The 25,257-nt window shown below is 42.4% G+C and overlaps 1 protein-coding gene and 1 non-coding gene across 2 annotated transcripts in view; both read left to right on the top strand.

Annotated features, from left to right (window-relative positions):
• The first annotated feature begins 15,156 nt into the window (after nucleotides 1-15,156).
• LOC117095553 lies at nucleotides 15,157-15,255 on the top strand. The gene has a single exon (XR_004442079.1). It is a non-coding gene; the product is annotated as a small nucleolar RNA U13 (small nucleolar RNA).
• Nucleotides 15,256-22,476: 7,221 nt separating this feature from the next.
• The window catches only part of ATIC (5-aminoimidazole-4-carboxamide ribonucleotide formyltransferase/IMP cyclohydrolase), a 37,924-nt gene continuing 35,143 nt past the window's right edge, over nucleotides 22,477-25,257 (top strand). Inside the window, exons 1-2 of the mRNA XM_033230380.1 lie at nucleotides 22,477-22,815; nucleotides 23,141-23,267. Coding sequence (XP_033086271.1) covers nucleotides 22,797-22,815; nucleotides 23,141-23,267 — 146 coding nt within the window. The 5' untranslated portion in view covers nucleotides 22,477-22,796. The remainder of the gene's footprint in view (nucleotides 22,816-23,140; nucleotides 23,268-25,257) is intronic.

Raw genomic sequence — 25,257 nt, 5'->3', positions numbered from 1 at the left:
GGAGCTGGTACCATTCCTTCTGAAACTATTCCAATCAATAGAAAAAGAGGGAATCCTCCCTAACTCTTTTTATGAGGCCAACATCATCCTGATACCAAAGCCTGGCAGAGACACAACAAAAAGAGAGAATTTTAGACCAATATCCCTGATGAACATCGATGCAAAAATCCTCAATAAAATACTGGCAAACCGGATTCAGCAGCACATCAAAAAGCTTATCCACCATGATCAAGTGGGCTTCATCCCTGGGATGCAAGGCTGGTTCAACATTCGCAAATCAATAAACGTAATCCAGCATATAAACAGAACCAAAGACAAGAACCACATGATTATCTCAATAGATGCAGAAAAGGCTTTTGACAAAATTCAACAGCCTTTATGCTAAAAACGCTCAATAAATTTGGTATTGATGGAACGTACCTCAAAATAATAAGAGCTATTTATGACAAACCCACAGCTAATATCATACTGAATGGGCAAAAACTGGAAAAATTCCCTTTGAAAACTGGCACAAGACAGGGATGCCCTCTCTCACCACTCCTATTCAACATAGTGTTGGAAGTTCTGGCTAGGGCAATCAGGCAAGAGAAAGAAATCAAGGGTATCCAGTTAGGAAAAGAAGAAGTCAAATTGTCCCTGTTTGCAGATGACATGATTGTATATTTAGAAAACCCCATTGTCTCAGCCCAAAATCTGCTTAAGCTGATAAGCAACTTCAGCAAAGTCTCAGGATACAAAATTAATGTGCAAAAATCACAAGCATTCTTATACACCAGTAACAGACAAGCAGAGAGCCAAATCAGGAATCAACTTCCATTCACAATGCTTCAAAGAGAATCAAATACCTAGGAATCCAGCTTACAAGGGATGTAAAGGACCTCTTCAAGGAGAACTACAAACCACTGCTCAGTGAAATCAAAGAGGACACAAACAAATGGAAGAACATACCATGCTCATGGATAGGAAGAATCAATATCGTGAAAATGGCCATACTGCCCAAGGTGATTTATAGATTCAATGCCATCCCCATCAAGCTACCAATGACTTTCTTCACAGAATTGGAAAAAACGGCTTTAAAGTTCATATGGAACCAAAAAAGAGCCCGCATTGCCAAGACAATCCTAAGTCAAAAGGACAAAGCTGGAGGCGTCACGCTACCTGACTTCAAACTATACTACAAGGCTACAGTAACCAAAACAGCATGGTACTGGTACCACAACAGAGATATAGACCAATGGAACAGAACAGAGTCCTCAGAAATAATACCACACATCTACAGCCATCTGATCTTTGACAAACCTGAGAGAAACAAGAAATGGGGAAAGGATTCCCTATTTAATAAATGGTGCTGGGAAAATTGGCTAGCCATAAGTAGAAAGCTGAAACTGGATCCTTTCCTTACCCCTTATACGAAAATTAATTCAAGATGGATTAGAGACTTAAATGTTAGACCTAATACCATAAAAACCCTAGAAGAAAATCTAGGTAGTACCATTCAGGACATAGGCATGGGCAAGGACTTCATGTCTAAAACACCAAAAGCAACGGCAGCAAAAGCAAAAATTGACACATGGGATCTAATTAAACTAAAGAGCTTTTGCACAGCAAAGAAACTACCATCAGAGTGAACAGGCAACCTACAGAATGGGAAAAAATTTTTGCAACCTACTCATCTGACAAAGGGCTAATATCCAGAATCTACAAAGAACTCAAACAAATATACAAGAAAAAAGCAAACAACCCCATCAAAAAGTGGGGAAAGGATATGAACAGACATTTCTCAAAAGAAGACATCCATACAGCCAACAGACACATGAAAAAATGCTCATCATCACTGGCCATCAGAGAAATGCAAATCAAAACCACAATGAGATACCATCTCACACCAGTTAGAATGGCAATCATTAAGAAGTCAGGAAACAACAGGTGTTGGAGAGGATGTGGAGAAATAGGAACACTTTTACACTGTTGGTGGGATTGTAAACTAGTTCAACCATTATGGAAAACAGTATGGCGATTCCTCAAGGATCTAGAACTAGATGTACCATATGACCCAGCCATCCCACTACTGGGTATATACCAAAGGATTATAAATTACTCTACTACAAAGACACATGCACACGTATGTTTATTGCGGCACTATTCACAATAGCAAAGACTTGGAATCAACCCAAATGTCCATCTGTGACAGACTGGATTAAGAAAATGTGGCACATATACACCATGGAATACTATGCAGCCATCAAAAAGGATGAGTTTGCGTCCTTTGTAGGGACATGGATGCAGCTGGAAACCATCATTCTTAGCAAACTATCACAAGAAGAGAAAACCAAACACCGCATGTTCTCACTCATAGGTGGGAACTGAACAATGAGATCACTTGGACTCGGGAAGGGGAACATCACACACTGGGGCCTATCATGGGGAGGGGGGAGGAGGGAGGGATTGCATTGGGGAGTTATACATGATATAAACGTCATGCACATGTACCCTAGAACTTAAAGTATAATAAAAAAAAACAAAAAAAAAACAAAACAAACAAAAAAAAGAAATATTCCTATCTCTTATCAAGTATTTTTACTGTTTAATTTCCTACACTAAGTACAACAGGATTTTATACCAAAAGCAGTAGCTTCCCTAAAGTGTACTTGGTACTTGCTTTTGTCAAAGTCTATTCTGTCTTAAAGAGATCATATTTTTTCAAGCAACATTTTATACACATTCAAATGAGAGAAGCTTCTCTCGGAGGCTTTGTGCATGTATCAGGCAATTTTCTCACTCATGATATGTGCTTCTGTGTGATACACGAAGCAAAATACTAATGTTATTCTTTTATTCTATTTTTTTTTGCAGTGCTTCCATGATTTTTATTTATTTCTTCTTTCTATAACTAGACTCAGATTCCAGAATGTCTATTTTTAAATACATGCTTGCTACACGCTTTCATGGTAGATCATTTGCATATCCCCAAGAAGATTTTGTCAAGGGATAATTTCAGTAATTTGTTTTAGAAAACAATAGGAATACTGCATTTTAAAACACGTGTTGCCAAACTTCACCAACAGTACACCCACAGGATAAACACACTCTGTGTGAACTGAACAATGCCCCTTGAAAACCTACACTCCAAATGTGGACAGTACAACTATCGTGCAATAAGTAATTTTCCCCAAGTTACCATGCTCATTGGTTTCCACAGGACAGGCAACCTAGCAGGGCATTCCCTCCATGAGGTTACGAAAACACATTGTGCTCCTGTAGACACACAGCACCCTCCCCCATTGTGCTTATTGCCAAACACTGGGCTTCCCAATCGCTTTGTGTTCAGTCAGAGAAACAGGAAATCCAAACTCAGCCAGAAAAATGCACAACAGCTCAGCAGAAGCAGCTTTAGTAGGAGCTTAGGGAACCTTCCATTGCTCCCATCCTGGAAAAGCATGTGTTGTAGCAGAAAGAGCACAAACTCCAGCAATGGACAGGCCTCAGGTCATATCCTGGATCTGGCTGGGTTGCTGGGTTACTGGCTGGGTTGTCTCAGATAAGGTCACCTCTGGGTTTCATTTCCATCTTTTCGTCTCTTTGTAAAATGGAAATTATCATCATACTACCTACAGTGGAACCCACTGGTCAAAAGCCATTGCCAGGTCTGCTGCTGTTAATTTCAAGTGGAAAGTCTGAAGGATTGCTGCAGACAGTTTATGTACTGGAATCTTTCTGGCTTGAGCCACTTCCCCAGTGATTATTAACATTATGCCCTTTTTTCATCTCTAGATACAATCTAGAACCCAGGAACCTAGTTCTGCATCCTCTCCACTACAGCATGTTGGGAATCCTTTTGTATTTAGCTGCTTGGATACTAGAAGAGGCTCGAAATTCCAGTCCAGTAATTCTCTTCCTAGTTCTTCCTTCAATATCATCAAAGCGGATTCAACATGTAACAGAATGTTCAACTCTGTTATTTTATTGAAGATATAATAAGTTAAAATCACCTCATATAAAATTTATAGTATATTAGATGGTGATAAGGCTTTATATAGAGGAAATTGTGCAAGGAAGGGAAAGAAAATACAGGAGAATGTGAAGCAGTTTTACAAATACTTTAATAACTAACTCTCTTCTCCTTCAAGTCTTTCTTTAAATATCATCTTAATGAGGTCCCTTGATAACCAGATTTTTTTTTTTTTTTTTTTTTGAGACGGAGTCTCGCTCTTTCGCTCAGGCTGCAGTATGGTGGCATGATCTCCGCTCACTGCAAGCTCCGCCTCTTGGGTTCACGCCATTCTCCTGCCTCAGCCTCCTGAGTACCTGGGACTACAGGCGCCCGCCACCTCGCCCAGCTAATGGTTTGTATTTTTAGTAGAGTCGGGGTTTCACCGTGTTCGCCAGGATGTTCTCAATCTCCAGATTTCGTGATCCACCCGCTTCGGCCTCCCAAAGTGCTGGGATTACAGGCGTGAGCCACCGCGCCCAGCCAATCAGATTCAAATCAAAACCCTTTACTTGTGCGGTGTCTCACGCCTGTAATACCAGCACTTTGGGAGGCCGAGGTGGGTGAATCATTTGAGGTCAGGTGTTCGAGACCAGCCTGGCCAACATGGTGAAACCCCATCTCTCCTAAAAATACAAAAATTAGCTAGGCATAGTGGCGAGTGCCTGCAATCCCAGCAACTTGGGAAGCTGAGGTGGAAGAATCGCTTGAACCTGGGAGGTGGCGGTTGCACTGAGCCAAGATCACGCCACTGCACTCCAGCCTGGGCAATTAAGAGAGACTCCATTCGTCTTAATAATAATAAAAGCATTACTTCTGGTCCTCCATAATGTGCTCTACTTTTTCTTTTCTTCTTATGATGATACCTATTATCTATCTCCACTTGCTCCATGAGGACAGGAATATTTGTCTGTTTATCCCTAAGTTTCTAGAATATTGCACGGCACAGAGTACTCAATAAATATATACGGAATGAGTGAAAAGTGTAGTCGAGGACAGCCTCTCTGAAAAGTTGACAGCGAGGAAAGATGTGAAGTTGGTGAGGGAGTCAGCCCTGAAGGAGGAAGCATGGCCAGGCTGTGCAGGCAGCAGAGAGTCTACTATGGTGGCAGTGGGGCCAACAAGATGGTGAATCATAGAAGAGGGCAGCAAGAGACCAGAGGGCATCAGTTCTTAGGTTATTATCAATACAAGTACTTTGGCTTTACTGAGAATGAGAGGGGAAGCCACTGGAAAGTTTTAGAGCAGAGTGTATTATGATGGAATATGTTTTTAACAGGATCACACTGGCTTCTCTGTTTAAAATAGACTATAGTGAGTAAGGATAGAAATAGAAAAGTCAGGCCAGGCACAGTGGCTCACGCCTGTAATCCCAGCACTTTGGGAGCCTGAGGCAGGCGGACTACCTGAGGTGGGGAGTTAGACACCAGCCTGACCAACATGGAGAAATCCCGCCTCTACTAGAAATAGAAAATTAGCCAGGGGTGGTGGTGCATGCCTGTAATCCCAGCTACTAGGGAGGCTGAGGCAGGAGAATCACTTGAACCCAGGAGGCGGAGGTTGTGATGAGCCTAGAATGCACCATTGTACTCCAGCCTGGGCAACAAGAGCAAAACTCCATCTTGAAAAAAAAAAAGGAGGGGGAAGGGAAGGGCAGGGAAGAGAGGGGAGGGGAGGGGAGGGGAGGTAGGGAGGGGAGGGAAGGGGAGGGGAAGGGAGGTAGGGAGGGGAGGGGAAGGGGAAGGGGAAGGGAAGAGAAGGGAAAAAGCCATTTAAGAGGCCTTGTAATAACCCAGGAGGGAGATGCCAATTACTTGGCCAGGTTGATGGCAGTACATAGTGGCCAGAGTCTACACACCTGCTAAAGGTAGAGTTGATGAGATTTGCTGACAGATTAGACATGGGGTATGACAGAAAGATGTTTAGGGTGACTTCGAGGTATTTCACAGAAGCAGTGGTTGAATATAGGTCCCATCAACTAGATATAATGGCTGTGGGAGGCATTCTTGAGGGAATAGAACTAAGTGTTGGGAATCAACACATCTCTTCCAAATTCCCCCAACACACACACACACACACACACACACACACACACACACGTCCCACATCACCTCTGTTGATGAGTGAAGCTACAAAGGTAAGGATTAAATTCTAGACCCCAATGTTTAGCCATCTTTTGAATTCAGGCTGCTTGGCAACAGCATTTCTCCACTTTTTTCTATGTGCTTGTTTCCCTAGACTGATAACATTGAGGACCTCCAGCAGTAATAGATATTTAGAGCTAAATGACCCTTTATAAATCATTCTAGCATGGTGCTTACCACACAAAATTGAATTTCCACATCCAATCAAAGATGCCATTGATTGTAATATGCACCATTATTTTTCGCATTGCTAAGAAAGAAAAAGCAGCCATTTGGAATATGATTGATATTTTCTTATTTATCTATGACTTACTTGGACATAGATTTTTAAAAATTCATATACTCTTATGCATATGCAAAAAGGAAAATATAAGCAAAGTAAATTAAAGTATTTCTAAAATGTTTTCCTTTATTAGGTTATTAATTACATTTTATTCAATGTATAAAGTCCTCACTTATGCAACTAGAGTTAGAACATTATGCCCCTAATTAGTATTAAGTTCATCAACTTCATCAATAAATTATAAGAAACATGGATTAGACAAAATAGAAAATACAAAGTAGAAAATAAGCCAGAAATTAAGGAGAGAAAATAGAAAATAGGTTTTGCCTCTCCTGCTGCCAAATTAGGTTTAAGTCCAACACCTATTTTAGATCCACCATTAAAACTAGATAGACCAGCTTTAGTCAGTTTGGGCTGTAAATAAAGCATGCATAATTGTATAAATGCCTATGGGCCCTGCAACTTCCTTGTATTCAGAGTCCGACTCCTCTGAACACGTTTCATCTCAAACCTATATTAGCTTTATAACAAAGTACTCTTAAGTTCAGAAGCTTAAAACCACAAACGTTGATTATCTATTTCTGTGGGTTCCAAGTCCAGGAGTGGTTTACCTGGCTGGTTCTGTATGGGGGCCTCTCGTGAGGTTGCGTTTCACTGTTAGCTGAGGGTGCAGTCTTCTGCAGGATTGACCAGGGCTGGGGAATTTCCTTCCCAGCTCATCCACATGGCTGTTGGCCAGCCTCAAGTCCTTGCTGGCTATTGGCTGGAAACCAGTTCCTGGCGGGCTTCTTCAGAGGGCTGTTCACAAAATGACAGCTGGCTTCTCCTGAGCCAGTGATCCAACAGAGAGGGAAAGCAAGTGACAGCCTGAGATGGAAGCTGCCCCGTCATTTTCACAGTATGTTATGGGGCCCACCAACCAACCCTGCTACAATATGAGATAGAATCACCCAAAGGTGAGAAGATGGAAGACGAGCATTATTGGGGACTATTTTGGAGGCTGGCTCCCACAAATTTAGTTTTTTCAATTTCCATGTTTCACTGCACAATAACTCCCAGTGTACCATCAAGATAATTAACAATATGGTGGGGCGCGATGGCTCATACCTGTAATCCCAGCACTTTGGGAGGCCGAGGTGGCTAGATCATGAGGTCAGGAGCTCGAGACCAGCCTGGCCAACATGGTGAAACCCCATCTCTACTAAAAAAAAAAAAAATTAGCTGGGCATGGTGGCATGCACCTGTAATCCCAGCTACTCAGGAGGCTGAGACAGGAGAATTGCTTGAATCCGGGAGACAGAGGTTGCAGTGAGCAGAGATCACGCCACTGCACTTTAGCCTGGGTGACACAGCAAGTCTCCATATTGGGGGAAAAAAAAGAGAGAGAGAGAGAACTGACAATGCAATATTTGCTAAAAGGTTGTTTCACTAATACTTTCTTCAATAAGGAAGCTGGGAGAAAGGACTTCTGCTAAGCTACTGACAGCCATTCTGCGTTCAGTGTTGGCACTGTCTGGATCTTAGCAGGTATCATTGGAAAGCCTTTTTTTTTTTTTTGTGAAAACTATTTATTTACCTTAATGTTCCCAGAACCAATCTATGTGCAAGACATAGGTATTAGATAAATATTTGCTGAATGAACTAACTTTTCAGATGATCTAATCTAATTTCTTCTTTTCAATATTAGCACATGGTTTCTCAGCCCTTCAAAAACCCTGGCTATCAAATCAGTCATAATTCCTACTTACCAGAATTTCCTGGTCATCACTGGCAGAGGGAAAAATATGTAAGGCAAGAAAGAGGTAGGCGTAAGGATGCAACATAATAAGGGTGGAGAACATATCCACCCCCATAGCATTATTGAAAGGTGTTGCAAAGTCCACCTCCACCAAAATATCTTTTCTTTTGATACCAACTACCACTATGACCTGATCTAAAAATGGGCATTGCCTTTTTAAAAGGAATAAGTACTTTTGAGAAGGGAAGGAAATGAAAGGTTTCTACCCTAGCTTTGCTAATGAATCAGGACTGATCTGACAAGCATCACTTTGAAATTTCGAATGAGTATTGGCCTTAGGGCAATGAGATCAAAATGAACACATTTCAATAAGAACCAAAAAGAGGGAGCATTAGGAAGACACGAGGCCAAGGATGACAAGAGCATAGACCCACTGTCCCACTGTGCTGCTTTCTCCAAAAGATTGTCAACACATGCTAAAAAAGGATATTTGAATGGTTTATAGATACTCTATTCTGAAGTTTTAGCACATTTTTTATTTTTTATATTTCAATTTTCTAAAATTAGAATGCACCTTAATGTGGAATGTTATACATCTCCTCAAAAATAAGAACAGAATACCTATTCTCAGCAACAACAAAGATAGAAAAGCAATGGCACACATTAGAATTCCAAAATTCAGTGGTTGCTCCTTTCCAGGCTGAAATTTATGCTCCAGGAGGGTGTCTTTTATTTATTTGTTTATTTAGTGACACAGTGTGACTCTGTTGCCCAGGCTGGAGAGCAGTGGTGCGACCTGGGCTCACTGTAACCTCCACCTTCTGGGTTCAAGTGATTGTCATGCCTCAGCCTCCCAAATAGCTGAGATTACAGGCATGTGCCACCACTTGGAGCTACTTTTTGTATTTTTAGTAGAGGTGGGGTTTCGCCACATTTGCCAGGTTGGTCTTGGTCTCCTGAACTGAAGTGATCCTCCTGCCTTGGTCTCCCAAAATGCTGAGATTATGGGCATGAGCCACCGCGCCCAGCCCAGGAGGGTGTCTTTTAATCATTAGTTCTCTGTACCTAATTAGCCCAAGCAGCAGACTTCAGAGTACGAAAAGGCAGTTTCAACTCTACCATGTCCTGGTACTGTGACCTTAGAACTTCTTCAGGTCTTCATTTTCTGCATCTCAAAAATAGGAATAGGAAGAGAATGTCCATCTTTGGCTTGTAATGAAAATGATTGATAAGAGCACTTCATTAACTGGAAGTCATTGTGCAAATGTAGTTGGTTGTCCTTGTCTTTGAAATTCTGAGTTGCTACTGATGCTCCAGGGAACAACCTTTGCCACTCCCTAGTGGTGGTGTGTTCTTTTGGGAGCACAGCTCCTAGAAATAAATCAACCTCCCTCATTACGCTTTTTGGAGATGCTTCTCTGTGGATATGCTTAATATTTTGTGTGGAACAACTGCATGAACACATTGCATAAAGAATACGTGGAGAATAATCTAAGCAGGGAAAGGTTGAAGTATTCTTCTGTGTTTGCACCTTCTTAACCTTCTCCATTTCTCCACCCTTGTTAAGCCTAAATGTCCTCAATGGCCTCCTTGCCTGCATTTCATTGCCTTGTCTTTAACATCTTTGCAAACATAAAGTTTTTGTGAGAAGGAGCAAGTCTATAAATGAATTTGTGCTATGGACACTTTGATAACTCACATTTATGTTCTGTTAACTGTAGATCCTCTCTCCTTTCTAGCTTGCACCATCCTTAAACATGAAAGTATTTTTTAAATAAAAAATGTTTATTTAAATGTAGCTCGTTGTAGATTCCTTTCCCTTTAGTCAACACAAAAGTTTTTCCTGAGGGCAAGAATCATGTTTATTCTCTTTCTCTCTCTCTCTCTCTTTTTTTTCTTTTAGATAGGGTCTTGCTCTGTAGTCCAGGCTGAAGTGCAGTGGCTTACTGCAGCCTCAACCGGGGCTCAAGCAATGCCTCCACCTCAGCCACCTGAGAAACTGGGATTACAGGCGTGCACCCACCAAGCCCAGGTAATTTTTTTTTTTCTAAGGGACAGGGTCTCACTGTGTTGCCCAGGCTGGTCTTGAACTCTTGGGCTCAAGGGATCCTCCCACCTCAGCTTCTCAAAGTACTAGGATTATAGGCCTAAGCCATGGCACCCTTCCTGTTTATTCTTTATTACGTTGATTTAAGAACCCAGTCCTTGCCCCTGTACTCTCCTGCTATTCATATCCATCTGCTATTCATATCCATGCTGAATCGACTCCAAAAGCAAATAAACACATTCTTAAACGCTGATTGAAAACCTGTTATTGGCCATGCACAGTGGCTCATGCCTGTAATCCCAGCACTTTGGGAGGCTGAGGTGGTCGGATCAACTGAGCTTGGGAGTTTGTGACCAGCCTGACCAACATGGAGAAACTCTGTCTCTAATAAAAATACAAAACTAGCCAGGTGTGGTGGTGCATGCCTGTAATCCCAGCTACTAGGGAGGCTGAGGCAGGAGAATCGCTTGAACCCAGGAGGCGGAGGTTTTGGTGAGCCAAGATTGCACCATTGCACTTCAGCCTGGGCAACGAGAGTGAAACTCTGTCTCAAAAAAAAAAAAAAAGAAAAGAAAAGAAAACCTAGCATTAAAGAGCCAAAGTAAATTATGTTTTATTTAATGAGGGGAAATAAAAGAAATATACATATATTTTTTTAAGTATAAAATTATGTTAGGGGTTTTACAATACTTGAACTTAAAATTTGTATTTATTTATGGTTGACATCCTTTAACATTTAATGATAAAAAATGTGATAATAAATTATAGTGATGTTATTCCCAAGTTTTGCTTCTGCTTGAAAGGTCTTCTGACATCCAGGTTTGATAACAAATAGATGCAATGTGTGGTCTCTTGGGTCTGATATTTAATCTTAATCCTAAACTAGACTGTTTAAAGGAAAGAAGACATATGACAGATGACAACTGTGTTTCATCTTATAATTGAGCATATGGAGTCTTTCTTCTTACTCCTGAAGGGTGACATATTTCCTGCCCCAAGAAAACATCCAAGTATTCTATTATGCTCTTATTGTTCCAAGTGATCCAAAATATTTTTCTTTTGCTATTGATTTTTATATGGAGCTTTTCCAGATATTAGATTGAAGATTTTAGTTTAACCTTGTAGACTGAACTTTTCTTTTGAAATGCTTAGGATAGTGGTTCCAAGTTCTGAAAACATGATGTGTTATTAAAGGTTTTATTTTTTATAACTAAATTCTAAGAAAGTACATCTGATTAAATGAATTCATTTATGTAAAGTGTAGAGAACAGTGGGTGGCATGTAGTAGTGATATATAACTCTTAGCTATGTATTTATAATGAACATTGCCATAGCTATACATTTGGAATGGGTATATATACATTGCTAGACATCAGTATACTTTATTGAGTAAAGTTACATAAATAAATCCATACAAATTATTTTCCTTAAAATTTAATGCAAATGAGGTTTTTTGAAAATCCTTAAAATATGGAAATTTACTTTCCCAGGTATTCAGCCATGATATATACTTTTAAAATCTATGTATATATTCAATTCTTTTACTTTGAAAATTACAAAATCGACATATTGGCAAGCAATCCTAAGATAAAACAACACTTTCACGTGGCGATCACTTTTCAGCCCTCAAGCATGTGGGAAAGGACACAGTTTGTCCACCTTCTCAGAGTTCTTTATGGAAATACAAAGATAGTCTGTATCAGGCTGGAGGTTACTAAGCCTTTACTGGGGCCACTATAGTTTACTAGGGCTGCCATAATATAATACTATATACTGAACGGCTTAAACCAGAGAAATGATTTTCTCACAGTTCTGGAAGCTAGAATTTCAAAATGAAGGAAAGTTTGGTTTCCTCTGGCTTCTCTCTCCTTGGCTGGCAGATGTCTGCCTTCCCCGCTGTGTCCTCACATAACCTTTCCTCTGTGGGAGCACATCCCCAATGACTCTCCCTTTTCTCATAAGGACACCAGTCATTTTGAATTAGGGCCCACCCTCATGACCTCATTTAAACTTAAGTATCTCTTTAAAGTTCCTATCTCTAAATATAGTCACATTATCTCTCCACATAGTACTGGGGGTTAGTATTCAGCATGTGAATTTGGAGGGACACAATGTAGCCCATAACACAGGCCCTGTTCTACTTTTTTCTAATGTTAATTATACTTTTATTCTTTGGGGGTTTTTTAAATTACACTTTTTTTTTTTGAGACGGAATCTCCCTCTGTTGCCCAGGCTGGAGTACAGTGGCACAATCTCGGCTCACTGCAACCTGTACCTCCCAGGTTCAAGCGATTCTCCTGCCTCAGCCTCCCAAGTAGCTGGGATTACAGGTGCCTGTCACCATGTCCGGCTAATTTTTATTTTTAGTAGGGATGGGGTTTCACCATGTTGGGAAGGCTGGTCTCGAACTCCTGACCTTAGGTAATCCGCCCACCTCACCCTCCCAAAGTGCTGGGATTACAGGCGTGAGCCACTGTGCCCAGCCAAATTACACTTTTAAAATAAAGTTTTAATTTAGCTTTTCTTGTTATTAGAAACATAGCCAATCGGAGAACTCAAAATCTAGGATTTTAGAATCAAAGGAACTTACACTTCTGATCTAAAGATCGCTTTATATTACTTAGTAATTTAGACACCAGAGTAAGACATGAAGAATACATCTATAAGGGTCTGGTACCAAAATCCTGAATTTATGCAAGCTAGATTCTACATAATCAGTTCTAAGTCTCTGGATTTTTTTTTATGAATTCTGGCAAAACCAAGTATATATTGGTTACCACTTTTCTAATTTCAGATAATTCCCAAATTTGTAACTTATAGTTGAATCGTGCTGTATAAATAATATCTAAAAAGTATTAATGTAAACCTTTTCAAGAAATTCTATGCGTTATCTCAGTTAGCAACTGACAGACAATTCTTAGATTCCATCTAGACCAGTGGCGTCCACTAGAAATATAATGGGGATGACATATGTAATTTCATTTTATTATTTATTTATTTGAGAGAGAGTCTACTCTGTCGCCCAGGCTGGAGTGCAGTGGCACCATCTCAGCTCACTGCAACCTCCACCTTCTGGGTTCAAGTGATTCTCCTGTCTCCGCCTCCCGAGTAGCTGGGATTACAGGCATGTGCCACCATGCCCGGCTAATTTTTGTATTTTTAGTATAGACAGGGTTTTACCACGTTGACCAGGCTGGTCTTGAACTCCTGACCTCAGGCGATCCACCTCCCTCTGCTTCCCAAAGTACTGGGATTACAGGCATGAGCCACCACACCCAGCCGACATATGTAATATTAAATGTTCTAGTAGCCACATTTAAAAACTAAAGAGAAAAAAATAAATTACTTTTATAAATATATTGCTTTTAACCCAATATATGCTAAATATTGTCATTTTAACATGTAATCAATTAAATTATCAGAAATATTTTATATTATTACTGTTCTTGTCTAAGTCTTCAGAATGAGGTATTTGTTTTATACTTACAGAACTTCTCAATTCAGGTTAGCCACGTTTCAAAGTGCTCAATAATCACATGTGGCTCATTGATACTATAATACAGTGCAGGTCTAGATAGTTAGTTCAATGGTCAGCAACACATTGTATTAGGTGCAGGTCCATGCTATCCTTTGCTAGTGTGTTTCAGAAACAAGTATATTCATTTACTTTTAAAAATCTTTTAGGGTGTTTTGAGTTACTTCTATAGATTTCAAATCAACTGCCTTCCACAAAAATGACATTGCTTACTCAAATAATAATGTTTGAAAGTAGGATGGCCCAAGATTTGGTTAATTCAAAGCCTTCATAATGGCGTAAAAAAACCCCAGGCTCTTCTCTTCTTTCTTAAACCTCAAGATTCTCTCTCTTGAGGTCTCTACTAAACCCGTCTCTACTAAAAATAAAAAAATAGTCAAAGGATGGCTGTGACGGTTACTATAATCATATGCATAGAGGAAAAGGCATTGCTTAAGCTTCTTTCTAAGAGATATGAAAAGTTTTCCCAAAATATCCACCTAATACAAAAAAAGACAGTAAAGAAGAAACAGAGAAACAAAAAAAGTTAGACATATAGAAAACAAATAGCAAAATGGCATAATTAAATATAACAATAATAACATTAAATGTGGGCCAGGTACAGTGGCTCATGCCTGTAATTCCAGCCCTTTGGAAGGCTGAGGTGGGAGGACTGCTTGAGCTCAGGAGTTTGAGAATTAGCCTGGGCAACATACCAAGACCTTGTCCCTACAAAGAATAAAAAATTTAAAAATTAGCTAGGTTGAGGTGGGAGGATTGCTTAAGCCTAGGAATTCAAGTGTGCAGTAAGTTATGATTGTGCCACTGCAGTCTAGCCTGAGTGACAGAGTAAGATCCTGTCTCAGAACACCACCACCACCAATAAAAAACATTAAATGTAAATGGACTAAACAATCAAACTAAGAGGCAGAGATTGTAAAATTTGTTTTGGTTTGGACAATAAATTATGGTTCACCTAAAAACAATATATTTTTATTTGGTTTTAATGTCATTAATAGGTAAAAACTCATATTGAAACTAGTTATAATAACATAATTGTAAGACTTTCTCAAGGATAGTTCTAAGGAATTAACACCCACACATTCTTGGAATCAGAAAATTGAAATGCAAGGATATTCAATGAGCCACTGATGGGGATATTGACCTTACCAAAATAATGTAGGAGTTGAGATAGAACACAAAGACTGTGAACCAGGTCCCCAGATCTCTGTGAATGAATGTCTGTGTCCGTGAATTGGAGGTGATGGAGACTAAGAGTAGAGAGTAGTAGAGATAGATCTTTTAAGTGTCTATAGTTAGTGTGTTATCTACTAGTTATTGTATTAGGCACTCAGATAAGCACAGAGAAATAAAATGCAGTCCTTGCCCATAAAGAGGAGTTCAGCATGAAGGAGCAGACAGCTTGTAAAGAAATAAGTGTGATCCTTTTGCAGTTCATAAGCATGATGTTTGGGTTTTCACATGCATCTGTGAGAAGTACCTTCCTCAAACCCTGTTACAATGGTGGCTCACATCTGTAATCCCAGCACTTTGGGAGGCCAAGATGGGTGGATTTCTTGAGGCCAGCAGTTCGAGACCAGCCTGGCCAATATGGCAAAACCCGTCTCTACTAAAAATACAAACATTAGCTAGCCATGGTGGCCTGCACCCACAATCCCAACTATTTGGGAGGCTGAGGCACAAGAATTTCTTGAACCCAGAAGACTGAGGTTGCAGTGGGCCGAGATTATGTCACTGCACTCCAGCCTGGACAACATAGCAAGTCTCTATCTCAAAAACAACAACAAACAAACAAAAAACAATCTTGTTACAACATGAGGACATCAGCACATTACCTAACATTAAAAAAAGAAAGGAAGAAAGGAAACAGACAAATGAGTGAAATTCAATGATACAGGTGTTACAATTAAATAAGCTCCTGGATTGAAAAAGGGGAAAGAATCAATCCACCACAAGGAGGATACAGCAATCAAGAAAGCCTTTAGAGAGAGAGGTAACATAAGATCTATTTGTTCTTGGATTCATTCTGACATTTTATTTGTAGAAACATTGGTAGTAGGAGTCCAGGTGCTGAGAAAGCTATAACAACTATTAATGCTGATGGTGGCTATTCAGCCAAGTGTGAGATACGACAGAGACTGGAGTTAAGTGGTTGACATAAGTAATCTAGAATAAGAGGCAGAGACCGGGGGCCGTGGCTCATGCCTGTAATCCCAGCACTTTGGGAGGCTGAGGTGGATGGATCACTTGAGGCCAGGAGTTCAAGACCAGCCTGGCCAACATGGATAAACCCTGTCTCTACTAAAAGTACAAAAATTAACTGGGTGTGATGGTGTACGTCTGTGGGAGAATCGCTTGAACCCGGCAGGCAGAGGTTGCAGTGAGCCGATATCACGCCACTGCATCCAGCCTGGGCAACAGAGTGAAACTTTGTCTAAAAAAAGAAAAAATTATGTCCTTGAAGAAGCTTTTCCCTCCCCACTGACAGTCCCTAGGTAGATCCCTCTACAATAAGACTGCTTTTCTCTTGCATTATCAGATTTCCCTCTTCACTACTGAATCAGTCAGTGTTACAGACATACAAATGTGAGTATTTATTCTTTCAGATTAAGGAAAAACAAAGCTGAGTGTGGTGGCTCACATCTGTTATCCAAACATTTTGGGAGGCCAAAAGCAGGAGGCTCACTTAAGCCCAGAGTAACACAGTGAGACCTAGTCTTTACAAAAATTAGCCAGATGTGATGGCCTGCATCTGTAGTTTCAACTACTGGCTAAGCTGAGGCAGGAGGATCTTGAGTCCGGGAGGTCAAAGCTGCAGTGAGCTGTGATAGCACCACTGCACTCCAGCCTGGGCAACAGAGTGAGACCCTATGTCAAAAAAACAAAACCAAAATATCAATAAGCTCCCTGGACCCACTTGTACCACCAGCTACCATGCTATTCCTCTACTCTCCTTTTAGAGTATGGTTCTCTTCTGGGGGCAGTTTTTCCCACAGGAGACATTTGGTAACGTTGGAAGACATTTCTGGTTGTCACAACTGGAGTAGGGGTGCTACTGGTATCTAGTGGTAGAAGCCTTGGATGCTGCTAAACATCCTCAAATGTGCACAACGCACCCCCCTATCCCCCCGCCACATACCACAAAGCATTATCTGCTCCAAAATGTCTATAGTGCTGAGGTTGACAAATCCTGTTTAAGAGCAAAACTCCTTGAAAGTGTCATCTCTATTTCAAATCTCCAATTCCTTCCCTCATTCTGTCTTTTTTTTTTTTTTTTTTTGAGATGGAGTCTTACTCTGTTGCCCAGGCTGGAGTGCAATGGCTCACTGCAACCTCAGTCTCCCAGATGCAAGTGATTCTCATTCTTCAGTCTCCCAAGTAGCTGGGATTACAGGCACACCCTACCACACCCAGCTAATTTTTGCATTTTTAGTAGAGACGGGTTTCACCATATTGGCCAGGCTGGTCTCAAACTCCTGACCTCAATGATCCACCTGCCTCAGCCTCCAAAAGTGCTGGGATTACAGGTGTGAGCCACCATGCTCAGCCCCCTCATTCTCTCTTGAACCTACTCCAGCCAGACCCTCGTCTGTACCACTTCCCCAAATCTGTCCTTGTCAGGATAATCCAACATCTAATGGTCACTCTCAGTCCTCATCAGACTTGACCTACTGGCAGTATTTGACACGCAGTATCATAGGTATCCAGTGTCCTACACTTAACTCTGTCTTCCCCCCAGGGCTACTACATTTGTATCCTTCCCAATTTCAGCTGATGTCAACTTTATTCTTCCGGTTGTGCAAGCGGTCATCCATGCTCCTTCTCTTCCTCTCACACTTGGCATCCAATTTGTTAACAAATCTTATTGGTCTTCCTTCAAAATATATCTGGCATTTAATTACCTCCTCCAACGTCCACTGCTGCCACTCTGGGCCATGCCACCCTCATGTTTCACCTAGTTTCAAGGTCCTGGATTACTGCGAGAGCTTTCGTAGGGATCCCCCTGCTTCCACCCTTGCTCTCATACAACCAGAGTGAGTGTGTGAAAGAGGTAAATTAGATGTCACTCCTTCTCAAAACTCTCCAAGGGCTTCCTTTCTCATTCAGAATAAAAGCCAAAGTCTTTACGATGTGCCCATACAGCCTTATCCAACCTGATTGCTGACACTGTGTCCTCCTTCTCCTAGTGAAGTTCCCTCTGTTGCTACCATACTGCCCTTCCTGACATTCCTTAGACACTACAGCCACACTCCCTATGCACAGCCTTTGCACTTGCTGTTCCCACTGCCTGGAACTTTCTCCTTCAAATACCCTGTGGCTTGTTATCCCCCACCCGGCCCTCCAGTCCTCACTCAAACGTACCTTGTCAGTAAGAAATTCTCTGCCAAGCCTTCTTAAAGGTGCAGCTACCTCTGCCCTGTCCCTCTTTGCTCTATTTTATCCAAAAGGATAAAGTGTCTCCTCATCTGCCGGCTGCAGTGTCTCATGCCTGTAATACTCGTACTTTGGGAGGCCGAGATGGGCAGATTGCTTGAGGTCAGGAGTTCAAGACCAGCCTCGCCAACATGGTGAAACCCTGTCTCTACTAAAACTATAAAAATTAGCCAGGCGTGGTGGCATGCACCTGTAATCCCAGCTACTTGGCAGGAGAATTGCTTGAAGCCAGAGGCAGAGGTTGCAGTGAGCCAAGATCGCGTCACTGCACTCCAGCCTGGGTGATAGAGCAAGACTTGGTCTCAAAAAACTGAAAAACATTAAATGCCTTCCTGAATGAATTTCCTTTCTTTTGCTTTTTTTCTCGCTCAGGTTATCTGTTAGACCTAATTATGTAAGCTTATCTTCTTCTAGGCTTCAACTACTACTTGAATTTCATTAACTTTCCACATTTATTTATCTCTAACCTCACTTTTATTCCTGAATTTCATTTGTATTGCCAGCAATTTGCTGTATGATTTTAACTGTGTCCACCAATTGTCTAGACTTTAAAATCAATATTTAGAAATGCAAACATAATTACCGAACCGCTGACGCTGACCTTAAATTAAAATAAACACATGCCACAACTGTTCTTTCTCTTACATATATTTTTATATTTTGGGTATTGCCTCAGCAGCTACTCGTATGACAAAGCAAGAAATGATGGGGTTATCCTTACTTTTTTCTAATACTTCCTATATCTAATTGATCCCTACATCCTGCTAATTGTACCTATTTTGAGTTGTCTCACATAGATCACCTCTTTTCCACCTTCTTATGTGTGAGTGGATTGCAAAACCTTCCTAACCAGTTTCTCTACTTCCTACTATTCCAATTCATTCTTTGTATTATTGTCAGCTTTATATTTCCAAACACTTCCAGGACCTTCAAGAAAAATGTTTGAATTTCATAATAGGTCATAAATTAGTTTAATCTTCTGAACCACAATAGAGAGGAATTTTGTACCAGGCTCCTGGGAATCACTTTATATGACAAACTACATCCACTTGAGTGGACAAACCCTTGGAGCAAGTCAGCCCAAGATGGTGCAACTTTATTAATCCTTAGAGTCCAATAGGAGATCCAAGATTTGGAAGGGAGATGGAGGTTTTTCAGAGAAAGCGATGAGTTTACACAAGAAGCAAACAACATAGGGGCAAAACCAGATGATAACACCTCCAAAGAACTGAAACAATTCATGTACATTAAGTATTTTAAGGTATATTCATATGATTTCAGGGTCTTCAAGTTTCCTTTGGGAGGTGTGTGAAGTAAGAAGAAATGAAAATGTAATCATTATAGTGTATACACACCCTTTCTGTCTTTCTGAAACAATAATTCTGCAATAAGCCATTGGTGAAAGATGCGTTCTCATCTTTGTGAGAACATCTCCCTTTTCTAAAACACTAGCTTGCTGGTGACTAGATCTTTGAAGACATACTTTGGTGCCCCGAAAGATACCTGATTACCCAGACCAAGGGAACCAAGAAGGAGATTACACCTCTATTTTACTCTTATTAGTCTCTTTGCAGTTTGTACTTTCAGTAGACTACCTGTACTTAAATTTGCTTCTTAAAATATGATGAAGACTGCAGAAAAAATACTATGTCCATATTACAGGTAAAGCAACAAAGGTCCCCAAAAGATGGAGCGACTTGGCCAGGATCACAAAGCTAGTAAAAAACGCATTTACTCTTTTTGTAACATGTTAAGTCCTATCAAGTCGGGATTCTAAAACTATGGGAGAATTAATCAAAGTAAATATCTTTATTTTTATTTTTTGAGACAGAGTCTCGCTCTGTAGTGCAGGCTTGAGTCCAGAGGCACTATCTCGGCTCACGGCAGCCTCTGCCTCCCAGTTCAAGCGATTCTCCCACCTCAGCCTCTTGAGTAGCTGGGTTTACAGGCACCGCCACCATGTCTGGCTAATTTTTTGTATTTTTTTAGTAGAGATGGTGTTTCACTATGTTGCCACGGCTGGTCTTGAACTCCTGAGCTCAGGCAATCCAACTGCCTTGGCCTCCCAAAGTGTTAGGATTACAGGTGTGAGCCACTGTGCCCGACCTACTTTTTGTATTTTATTAGAGACGGGGTTTCACCTGTTGGCCAGGCTGGTCTCGAACTCCTAACCTCAAGTGATCCACCTGCTTCGGTCTGCCAAAGTGCTGGGATTACAGACATGAGCCACCACTCCCAGCCTGTTATTTTTTAAAAAATTTTAAGAGACAGGATCTTGCTCTGTAGCCCAGGCTGAAATGCAGCCGTGCAATCATAGCTCACTGTAACCTCGAACTCCTCCCACCTCAGCCTCTCAAGCAGTTAGGACTGCAGGCATGCACTATGTTGCCCAGGCTGGCCTCAAACTCCTGCCCTCAAGTGATTCTCCTATCTCTGCCTCCCAAAGCACTGGGATTACAGGCATGAGACACCGCATCAGGCCCCAGAATAAACATCTGTAAACCAAAGAGTCTGTAATGAAAGAAGCTCTACAAAATTAGTTTAGTGCTGTGTTTTCTCTATTAATTTTTTTTTTTTTTTGAGACAAAGTCTCGTTCTGTTGCCCAGACTGGAGTGCAGTGGCGTGATCTCGACTCACTGCAAGCTCCCACTCCTGTGTTCCCGCCATTCTCCTGCCTCAGCCTCCAGAGTAGCTGGGACCACAGGCACCCACCATCACGATCGGCTAATTTTTTTTTTTTTTGAGAGGGAGTCTGGCTCTGTCTCCCAGGCTGGGGTGCAGTGGCGTGATCTCGGCTCACTGCAAGCTCTGCCTCCGGGTTCCTGCCATTCTCCTGCCTCAGCCTCCGGAGTAGCTGGAACTACAGGCGCCCGCCACCACGTCCGGCTAATTTTTTGTATTTTTAGTACAGACGGGGGTTTCACCGTGTTAGCCAGGATGGTTTCGATCTCCTGACCTCATGATCCGCCTGCCTCCACCTCCCAAAGTGCTGGGATTACAAGCGTGAGCCACCGCGCCCGGTCTCTATTAATAATTTTTAGTTATACATCATGTGTCTACGTTTTCTTTCCATCATGAGCTCCTCGAGGATAGTGCTTAGGTGATATTTATCTCTGTCTTCTGACACTGTATTTCTGCCATCCAGGCAGAAAAGGCTCAATAAAAATGTATTGAATCGAATAAGTATTTGTAATTCACATAACGGACAAATGCCTGATGCCTACGCAACTGTTTATTTCCCCTTATCAATAAATATCAGTATTGTTTTCTCCTTTCCCTGCTTTCAATTTCCTGTAAAAACCTAATGGTGACTGGCCAAGGAAATTTCCTTTTTAAATTCAAAGTTGGCACACACACTGAAGACACTGCGATAATCTTAATATATTCCTCGTAGGAATGTGAGAAGTGTTCAGAGCAAAGGGTTAACATATTTGGAGGTCAAAAAATTGATTCTAGGCTGGGCCTGGTGGCTTCCGCCTGCAATCTCAGCACTTTGAGAGGCCAAGGCGGGTGGGTCCCCTAAGGTCAGGAGTTGGAGACCAGTCTAGCCAAAATGGCGAAAACCCAACTCTACTAAAAATACAAAAATTAGCCAGACGTGGTGGTGAGTGCCTGTAGGGCCAGATACTTGGGAGGCTGAGGCAGGAGAATCGCTTGAACCCGGGAGGCAGAGGTTGCAGTGAGCTGAGATCACGCCACTGCACTCCAGTCTGGGAGACAGAGCGAGACCCTGTCTCAAAACAAAGAAACAAGCAAGCAAACAAACAAACAAAAAACAGGCTGGGCGTGGTGGCTCACTCCTGTAATCCTAGCACTTTGGGAAGCTGAGGCAGGCGGATCACCTGAGGTCAGGAGTTTGAGACCAGCTTGGCCAACATGGCGAAACCCATGTCTACTAAAAATACAAAAATTAGCCGGGCATCGTGGCGCCTACCTATAATTCCAACTACTCGGGAGGCTGAGGCAGGAGAAGCTCTTAAATCCGGGAGGCTGAGGTTGCAGGTTGCGTGTGACACAGCCGAGATCGCGCCATCGCACTCCAGCCAGGGCAACAAGAGCGAAACTCCATCTCAAAAGAAAACAAAACAAACAAACAAAAACCAACAAACAGCAACAAACAAAATGGAGGATGGCAGATAACTGTCCAGATACTTTCCAGCTTTGCCGCTATATGAACTATTCCTTTTGTTTAGTTTGTTTTCAGCATGGTTGCTTTGGCATTTTCCATGTACATTCTAGCCTCTGGGAACAGGCTTCCTAGAGTAACAGGCGTTTGCCCCAGAGGCCGTGGGGTGGCCTCACTTTGGGGGCCTGGGTAGATCGTGGCTCCCAAGCCTGGACTTTGGGCTCGCAAGCAGGATCCCTTCCAGCCCAAGCATCCCGCCCAGGCGCGCCAGGCAGAGCCCCGCCCCACCCGGCCGTTCCCTTCCGCCCCGGGGCGCGGATCTTGCGTTTGAAACTGAGCAGAGCAGGGCGCGGAGCCTGGCCGGCGGGCCACGTGACAAGCCCGGAGACAGCTCCGCCCACCCGCTTCCTGAGCCGCACCTCCGGGTCTCCCTCCTCCCTTCGCACGTGGTGCCGCCGCTGCTGCCTGCAGCTCGCCCCGAAAACCCAGTTCCTGCAGCCATGGCTCCTGGCCAGCTCGGTGAGGTCCTAGCGGAGCGGCGCGGTTCGTGGCCCCGCAAGCTCCCGCCATGGGCGGCGGCGGCGGCGGGACCCGGCACGCAGGGGCGGCGCTGTGGACCGAAAGCCAGCGTCCCCGCGCCCCAGCCGGGCCCCAGCCTGCGTGGGGCCCGCCTTAGAGCAGGTCGCGGGTGTAGGACCTGAGGAGGCCTGGGCCAGGCCTGCAAACGCTGGGTCCAGGTGCTGGCCTTGCGATTCGAGAGTCTCCTCCCCCAGACCCTCCCAAGGCCTTGCAGACTACAGTGCAAAGTGCTGCGAGTCATGAGAAAAAATGTCTTCTCTTTCAGCCTTATTTAGTGTCTCTGACAAAACCGGCCTTGTGGAATTTGCAAGAAACCTGACCTCTCTTGGTTTGAATCTGGTCGCTTCCGGAGGGACTGCAAAAGCTCTCAGGGATGCTGGTCTAGCCGTCAGGTAAGGCACAGCTAGTTCATCAGAAAGGAGTGTGATCACATTAACCAGGAAGTATTGTATTCCAGGCACCAGGAGCTAAATAAATGCCTTACTTACTCCTCCCAGTAGCGCTGTGAGGTTGGTGCAATACTTCTGCACTTTATGGAAGACAAAAATGAGGCTCAGAGAGATTTACTAACTGTTAAGACCCTGGACGACCGGGCGTGTTGGCTGATGCTTGTAATCCCAGCACTTTGGGAGGCCGAGGTGGGCGGATCACTTAGGGTCAGGAGTTCGAGATCAGCCTGGCCAACATGGTGAAACCCCTTCTCTACTTGAAATACTGAAATTAGCCGGTGTGGTGGGACACGCCTGTAATCGCAGCTACTGGGGAGGCTGAGGCAGGAGAATCGCTTGAACCTGGGAGGCAGAGGTTGTGGTGAGCCGAGATTGCACCATTGCACTCCATCCTGGGCAACAGAGAAAGACCCTGGACAACACACTGGAGAGATTTAGCAACTTCTGCACAAGTTGAGTAAGGGAGAACTAGGATTGGAACCCCTGCTGTTTCTGATTTTTAGGACCCTAGTCTTAGCCACTTCCTTAAACAGATTAACTTAGGTGAGCCACTTGTTATGCAAGGAAAACTTCAGTTACTTTGGTGATTTAGTAAAACTTGACATCATGAAGATTCCAATCTACCTCCCTTCCCTTAGAATCTCTGGTAACCATATGAAGGTGCAAACCATTCATTCCCACTTTCACAAGCCCTTCATTAGCTGACTAGGCCATGGAAAGAAGGGACTTAGAAATGATTAAGCAGGATGCCATTCCTGACGTCAAGGACTGGCATTCTGGCAGGAGAGGGAGTAAGTCTACTGAAAGGTAGAAAATGAAAAAGACTGTAGGATAGCTATTTAATAAACGACAGTGAGAGTTTGGAGGAACGAGATGCCCACCACTGAAATATATTTTAGAATGAAAGAGGTGAAAGATATCTGTCTGCTTTTTGTTGTCATGTGGAAAATTTTGCTTCTTGGTTTCTAGATCCATGTAGAGGTAGGTTACTACCTTTTCTTTGTGCAGTTCTCAGCTATGTGAGCAGTACACAACTTCCCTAAATTTAACAAGATGGTAAGAATGCCTTACTTTGTTAACAAACACATACTTTATATTATCCAATGTCTTTTTGTGTCTTGTCTCTGTGGTTTTCATGGGAAACCTGTGAGAATCATGGCAGGCAAGTTGGCTCTTTGCTCGTCAGGAAGCGAATGAGAATTCGAAGTCCAGACCTGCGTTCTTTCCATTGGGCCAAACTGGGTCCTCCTATGGTAATGGAACCTTCTTTAAGCAAAATCCTCATCTGTAGTCTCTTTTTTTCCCCACCAAACTTTGTATTGTGGAAACATTTCAAACACAAAAGTAGAAAAGTATAATGATCCCTTGTGTCCTGTATCTGTCACCCCCTTTAGGTACCTATCAACTGATTAGTCTTATTTCTGTACCTCTACCCACTCCTCACTTATCTTCATTACGGTCATATTTTCTTTCAAAACTGGAAATGTAAATGTGTTTCTCTTCTACGAAAGGATAAGAAGTTCACCATGAGTGATTTATTTAGAACCCAGCACGGTAAAGTTCATTGAATGAAGTGTAAACAACTTGGAGCATTTGATTTTTCTGCAACAAAGGCCACATTCAGTTGGAGTGGTATTTTATTCAGTTGCAGTGGTATTTCACATATATAAACTCTTATAGTCCTTGTAACAACTTTTAGTGTAGGTGCTGTTATCCCCATTTTATAGGTAAGGAAACTAAGCACAACGTAGTTAAGTAACTTGCTTGAGATTACACAGCTAGTAAGAGGCCAAGTTTGTTTGTTTGTTTTTTTTTTTTTTTGAGATGGAGTTTCACTCTTGTTGCTCAGGCTGGATTGCAATGGCACTGTCTCAGCTCACTGCAACCTCTGCCTCCCAGGTTCAAGCAGTTCTCCTGCCTCAGGCTCCCAAGT

This window comes from Trachypithecus francoisi, unplaced genomic scaffold, assembly GCF_009764315.1.
Source record: "Trachypithecus francoisi isolate TF-2019V2 unplaced genomic scaffold, Tfra_2.0 Lachesis_group13, whole genome shotgun sequence".
Lineage (NCBI taxonomy): Eukaryota > Metazoa > Chordata > Mammalia > Primates > Cercopithecidae > Trachypithecus > Trachypithecus francoisi.
This window is presented reverse-complemented; position numbering and strand designations above follow the sequence as displayed.